This window comes from Quercus lobata, chromosome 2, assembly GCF_001633185.2.
Source record: "Quercus lobata isolate SW786 chromosome 2, ValleyOak3.0 Primary Assembly, whole genome shotgun sequence".
NCBI lineage: Eukaryota > Viridiplantae > Streptophyta > Magnoliopsida > Fagales > Fagaceae > Quercus > Quercus lobata.
The window spans coordinates 12962852-12969662 of NC_044905.1; the positions used below are offsets into that span (position 1 = coordinate 12962852).

The 6811-nt window shown below is 32.9% G+C and overlaps 1 protein-coding gene across 1 annotated transcript; it reads right to left on the minus strand.

Annotated features, from left to right (window-relative positions):
* Positions 1–3401: 3401 nt before the first annotated feature.
* On the minus strand, positions 3402–4872 carry LOC115974557 (24-methylenesterol C-methyltransferase 2). The gene has a single exon (XM_031094967.1). It carries the CDS (start codon positions 4844–4846, stop codon positions 3764–3766), a length of 1083 nt encoding a protein of 360 aa, XP_030950827.1. The 5' UTR covers positions 4847–4872; the 3' UTR covers positions 3402–3763.
* Positions 4873–6811: the final 1939 nt, after the last annotated feature.

The window sequence follows — 6811 nt, forward strand, 5'->3', positions numbered from 1 at the left end:
TTCATACACATATATACTTAGATTAAGTTAGAGTAAAAATTCTATCTTGTATAAAAAAATAATAATAAAAAAATATCTTAAATAATTTAGAAAAAAAGAAAAAGAAATTTTAATAGTTTATTTTTGTATTTGTCAATTTCTTAAATAATTGTTGATTATAGATGGGTTAAAAATAATATCATATATATATATATAATCATAATTTGTTAATTTGTTTATAAGAATAATTTGTTAAATTTAATAAATATAACATTTTGTATTACATAAACACTTATATTGATTATTTAACTTCTATATTATTGATCAAAACACAAGTACAAACAACAATATTAGGACCACAATAAATTTATTGTGTAATTTCACTTATTTGTTAATTTGCTGTGGTCCTAACATTTTTTTTTTCCAAGTACAAAACACAGCCCACAAAAAATATATCAGCTACACAAATCTCGCAGTTCAAGAACAGAGATCACAGCGGACCTAACAGCTATACAAAACACAGGATCTCTTTTTATAATCATATTAAATAAGAATATATATAATATTTATCATCGTAATTTTGTATTTGATCCCTCAAAGAACAAATGCTTGACAGCATTTAAATTTGCTTCTTCTTTTTTTAAATAATGTTACCCAACCATCACGAAGTACTTTCGGAATCAGGATACCACTGTAATCATGTACTGCCATGAATGTCGACAACTTTACAGGTTATGTTCATATCATCAAAAGGCATCTTGCCAACTGTCGTGAATATAGATATCCAGATCCTAGAATCCAAAATATCAAACTCAACAACGTGATCTGAGGTTCGGATCAGGACACTTTTATTTATTTATATAACCACACCATACCATCATCATGTGTCTGTCACCCGCAAAAGGAAGAAAAAAATAAAATAAATAGACTATATACTATAACTATATGCTTTCATGTTAGAAGAATTGATTTATTAACAACTTATTAAAGTGTTTATTAAAAAATTCACTTATTGTTACCTATATAAAAAATAAAAAAATAAAACTATACTGCTTGGCCATTAACAAATTTACCCTATTTAAATCTGGCTCTTTGATTCTCTAATCTAAAAGGTGACATTGAGATATCATTGGTGAGACAAAAAATGTGGGTACAACTTTTATCATAATTTTAATATGGCAAGAAAAAGTTATTAATTTATGTGAAAGTTTTAAGTAACTATTTATTATTTGTCAAATCATAGTTGTAGCACAGATTATGACACAAAAATTGGGGTTAGTAAATAACTCTCTTACCATTACTACTAATTTGAAAATAAATAAATAAAACACATAATTTAAAAAATAACAAAAACAAAATTAGGAGTTCCTCTACTACCACAAACAAACAACTTTTACTACAACTTTTTTGTGTGATAGAGTGATTGGTTGACTATCATTTTCAAATATGTTCACCGTTTTTTCTCTACTAATCATAGTCCGATGCAACATTTGTCACAACTCTTCTACATAACAATCCTCAAAAAAAAAAAAATAAAAAAAAAAATAAAAACTCTTCTACATATCAGACTGTGATTTGCTACATTTTACTTTCACATATTTTTGTCACTTTTTATCTACCAATCACAATTAGAGCAACCACATCAGTGCTTGCAAAATAGAAAAAAATGTTAGTTTTACACATTTTAACAAAAAAAAAAAAAACTCACATCAGTGTTTGCATAAGTTTGTATATATGCAAAAGTGCTATAGTAACTGTGCATATATGCACGGTTATCGTAGCTTTGCATTTAATATTTTACTATTTTTTTCTCTCCTTCTCACTCTCATCGCACTCTCTCTTTTTCTCTCTAGTCCTTCTCACTCTCATCGCACTCTCTCTTTTTCTCTTTGGTACCTCTCACTCTCACCTCACTCTAACCATGCCACTAATCTCTGCTGCTCTCTTGCCATAGCCATGCCACCGCCAATTGCCTCACTCGTTGAAGTTCTTGCCAATCGTTGTTGTTCTCGCCGATCGTCATTGCTCTCTTTTTTCTTTGTTTGATGGTTTTGGGATTTTGATTAGTGGGTTTTGATGATTTTGATTAGTGGTTTTGGGATTTTGATTAGAGAAAGAGGTATCAAGTGAGATGGTAATATTTTATTGAATAAATATGTAGAATAGATAAACTAATATGAGCATTTTATAAAGATAGGTGTGTAAAATAAAAGTTTTTTTTTTTTTTTTTTTTTTTTTTTTTTTGCAAAATGAAATGAAATTTTGCATCCCGTTATGCGGATGCTCTTACAATTGGCAAAGTGAGTTGGGTTGTGTATATGCATTTTAAAAAATGGTACTAGATTTTTTGCGAAACTAGTAGCACCGTACCGGCGGCCATCGTTGAGAGATCCAAAGTGAGTGTAGTGTCTGTGTGGCTCATATGCGTTGTCCCAAGTTTGTAGCTAGTCCTAGTCAGAAGCCGAAAGACATAAAAACCCAAGACAGAGAAAAAAAATAAAACAAAAAGGTTAAGATAGATTTTGGCGGGATTATGTGACTTTGTCCAGAACATAACAACACAGCACGCGTAAAGATCCAGCAAACTAGCAATTGTTTCAATCTAACCCCATGTGCGCCTCGGGTACCACTCCACTCCACTCAAACTAGAAACACTCACTCACTCTAGAGGAAGTTTCGCCTGTACTCACGCTCTCCAAATGTTTGTCCCGCCTTTTAATCTTTTTTTTTTTTATTACTTATTAAAAAGAAATTATTCTATGGTAAACAACGCCTTATAAGATTTTTATGATGAACTGATTCTTACGGTGAACCAAGTCACTATCCTATAAAAAGACTTTCATATGTCCAAAATAGTTAAGTAAAAGCCAATTTCTGTTTTTAATTTTTTTTATCATAAACTAAATCAGTAATTTTTTTTTTTTTTTTTTTTTTTGTGGTAATGAATTGAATCAGCAACTTTAAATAGGTGAAAGTCTTATCTTGAGATAAATAGGTGGAAGTCTTATCTTGAAATGATAGACATCTTGACTTAAACTTTTAATAGGTGGATTATATCAAACAGTGGACATTTGATGTGGTCCAAGATTTAATATAATTTCTACCACTTATCCTATTAACTAAAACTCAAAGCAGATACCGAAACCTTTTCTTTTTTTTTTGATTAAATACTGAAACTTTTCTTTGACGAAAAATCCGAGGAAGTGATTCTTCACATTAGATATTACATAAAATAAAATTAAGTGGGGAGAGATAATTAGCAAAAATTATAGAATATTTTCAGGAGTATAATAAATGAGTAAGCTTAAGTCCATCACTAGTGAGAGACCTATCAGCACGTGGGAGCGTGTGGATGTGAATTTAATTAGTAACATTCACGATTAATATGTGAGAGAAGAACATAAGTATTTAATTTTATAATCAACTGATAATTCATAGAGCTCCTTTATTTTATTTTATTTTTTAATAATGTCTTTTCACCATCTTCTACAGTTGAGCTTGTCACCCAAAAGACACATCTACAACGAGGACTCCACTAAACTAGCTCTTCAGTTAAGCCACAGCACAAACAAGAAAACTAGAGTACAAACCAAAATCCAACCACGAGATTTAATTTAAAATTCAGAAACAAAAAATACAAATAAAGGAAGGAGTAGAAAATTGAAATTAGGGGCAAAGAAAATTAAAAAAAAATAAAATAAAATAAAATTTAAAAAACTAAAGTAACAAGCGGTTGGCACAGGGGGTTCTTGAACCGAGTCCGAGGTGTTACCTCACCATTGGCTTAAGACGATGCTGGTGACTCAGGCTTTCGGCAGAGGATCATGTGCATCGGACTGAAAATCCCAGAGTCACCGCCTCGAGTCAAAAAGTCAGCGGTGTTGAAAAGCATCTCGTGCACATCGAGAGTACCTTTGGGTGCGATTCCCAAAGCAGAGAGGACCATCACAAGAATGTGGTTCCTCCAGTAGGCAATCCTACCCATCTTCAACCTAGTCCACCAAGGTAGCGCCGGAGGCTGAGCCAGATCTCGCTCCTTAACAACCTCGAACCCTACTTTCCTAGCTGTCTCCGCTATGTCCAGGTAGTTTCTGAGACCAGGCAAGGCGTCACCTCGTTCGATACCTTGGATGATGTCCACGTGTTCTGGGTTGTCACCTCTGTACTTCTCTGTGGTGACCCATTCGTACGACACGTACATAGTTCCGGGCTTCAAAACCCTGAAGATCTCGGCGTAGACCTCCTCCAGCTTCGGCGCGTGGCAGGTCGCCTCGATCGAGTACGCGCCGTCGAAGCTGTTGTCCGGGAACGGCATCTCGAGGAAGTTCCCGCACACGACCTCGCAGAGCGAATCGAGCCCGGCTTTCTTGTTGTGAATACGGGCTCGCTTCACTTGGTAATCGTTGATCGTGATACCCACGACCTTCGCGCGCGAGTGGGCCGCGATGGCTCGCATGGGCCCACCGACTCCGCACCCGACGTCGAGGACTCGATCTCCGGGCTTCACGTTGATCAGATCGACGGCCATTTCTTCGTGGAGGCGCGTGGCGTCGCGGTTGGACTTTCCGGCGATCGACGGTGAGAAATGGAAGGACTGGCCCCAACCCCACTCGTAAATGTCGGTGACTAAGTTGTAGAAAGTGTCGACAAAGTCTGGGACTTTCTCGGTGGTTTCAATCTCTTTTGGGCGGCGGAAGAAGGACCAGTATTGATTGTAATTGTCTCGAACATTCTCGGACGAGATTGAACCGCCGGAGAGATCGACGGCCCTTTTGCCCTTTTGTTCAGCGGAGCCAAGTACGCAAACGAACCAGTAGACTCCACCGGCCAATAGAGCCCCAGTGCAGAGGAGAGCAACAGTGTCCATTGTGTGAAAGAGAGAGAGAGAGAGAGGCTATTAGAGAGGATATGAGGAAAGCTGGAACATGTGTGTCTCTTATATTGTCATCCTGTTTGGAAAAAATCAAAAAAGTCTTCGACTTTTCTAGACCGTTAGATCGATGCACGCGCCAGGCGCGTGAATCTAGTTGATGAGTTTAAACTTGAAACACGTGGATCAGAGTAGAAGACAAAAAGACCTGGCCAAAATTTCGGGTTTCCGTTTTAATTTTGATTTTCTTTTTTCTTTAAACTAAACAAATATAGTAAGAAAATAATCAAAATAAGGAAACAAATTAAATGAACGTATACTTTTTCTTTTTATTGCTTTTATTATTATTTTTTTTTTAGAAAAGGGAGAGGGAATGGAGTCCTAACACAAAAGCACTCTGTTATTTAGAGTTGTCACAAATCTATATAGAGCAGTCCAGGTAATACAAGTTTGGCCGGTTGACTGTACTACCAAATAAGTTTTTATTTTATAAAAACAATAAATTTTCAAATTATGTAGTCTGTTACATGATAATTAATTTGTATCATCAAGTTAATTAATATATTAAAGGTCACGCTAATGAGTGCCCTTAAGATATTGGTTAACAATCTATTTTATGAAAGTTTTAACACTACTTTTATAGAAAATGAAAAAAACTGTTAAAACATTAATTACTTTTTTTTTTCTTTTCCCATAAAAACTTTATTTAAATGAATTATTAACCAATACTCTAAGGACATTCGTTAACATTTTTCATATATTAATTGATTTTAGTGTAGGCAATAATAGAACTCTATATCTCTTATTTAACAACAAAAATTTAGTTTCTAATAAAAAAAAAAAAAAAAAAAAAACTACTACAACAACAACAACAAATTTTAATAAGTTGAATTACACTCTATTTGTTTTAACGATAATGTTTACTAGAGAATTAGTCATTTTTCAAAAATATATTTTCTATAAAACTATATCATTTTCCTATTTTTGGTAGCAACTTTAAATGAGTTGAAAAACAATCTTTTATCTTCCCTTATTTAGCTTACTGTGAAATATAGTTATTTTCCACACACAAAAGTAGTGGAAAAAAATTTCTAAAAATAAGTCATACTTTTTTATTTGACCAAATATAATTTTCCTTTGACCTTTTTTTTTTTCTTGATACTATCAAAAATTGGAAAACAAATAAAATTAGGTTATATTTGGTAACAGTTTTCACTTTCTATTTTCAAAAACTTGTTTTTGGGAATATAAAGAAAAAACATTTTTTTTTGTATTTTTGAAATTAAAAATATGTTTGGTTAAGCTAAAATTGAAAAGATAGCTTTTTGAAGAAAAAAATAGAAAATACTAAAATATGTCGTTATTAAGATTTGAACTCTAATGCTAACTCATTAAATGAGACAGATTCATTAAATTAAATGTGTATTTTCATTAACTTTTGGAAATTAGAAATTGAAAACAGTCTTTTGCATGTTTTCAGTTTCTTTTACAAATTGAGTTTTGAAAATAGTTTTTGTTTTCTATCCATTTTGAGTTACCAAACAAGCTTTTTAGTCTCAAAAGTAGAAAATTATTTTTGGAAATAAAAAATAAGAGGAAAAAACAATTACCAAACATACCCTTATATTTACACATGATTTTACATCGAAAAAGACAGCATAATTAGAACTTACTCCATGTGAGCTTTTCAAGGCCTTGTAATGATACATGATATTAAGCTCTTATATTCTTAACTAATTTTGAATTCTATTCTATATTTAAACCCTTCATTAGAGAGTTGTCTTCATTGGATAGTTGTACTTTTAGTCATGTAAATTGAGAATGTGACTTGTCCACTCCCTTACCAGAAGAGCAGTTTCAATGTTTTATATGCAATTTTAGATGTTTGGGTAGAAAAACTACCTTTTAATTTGGAAATTGTATTCCAAATGGACTTTATTTAGCAATAAAACTCTACTTACC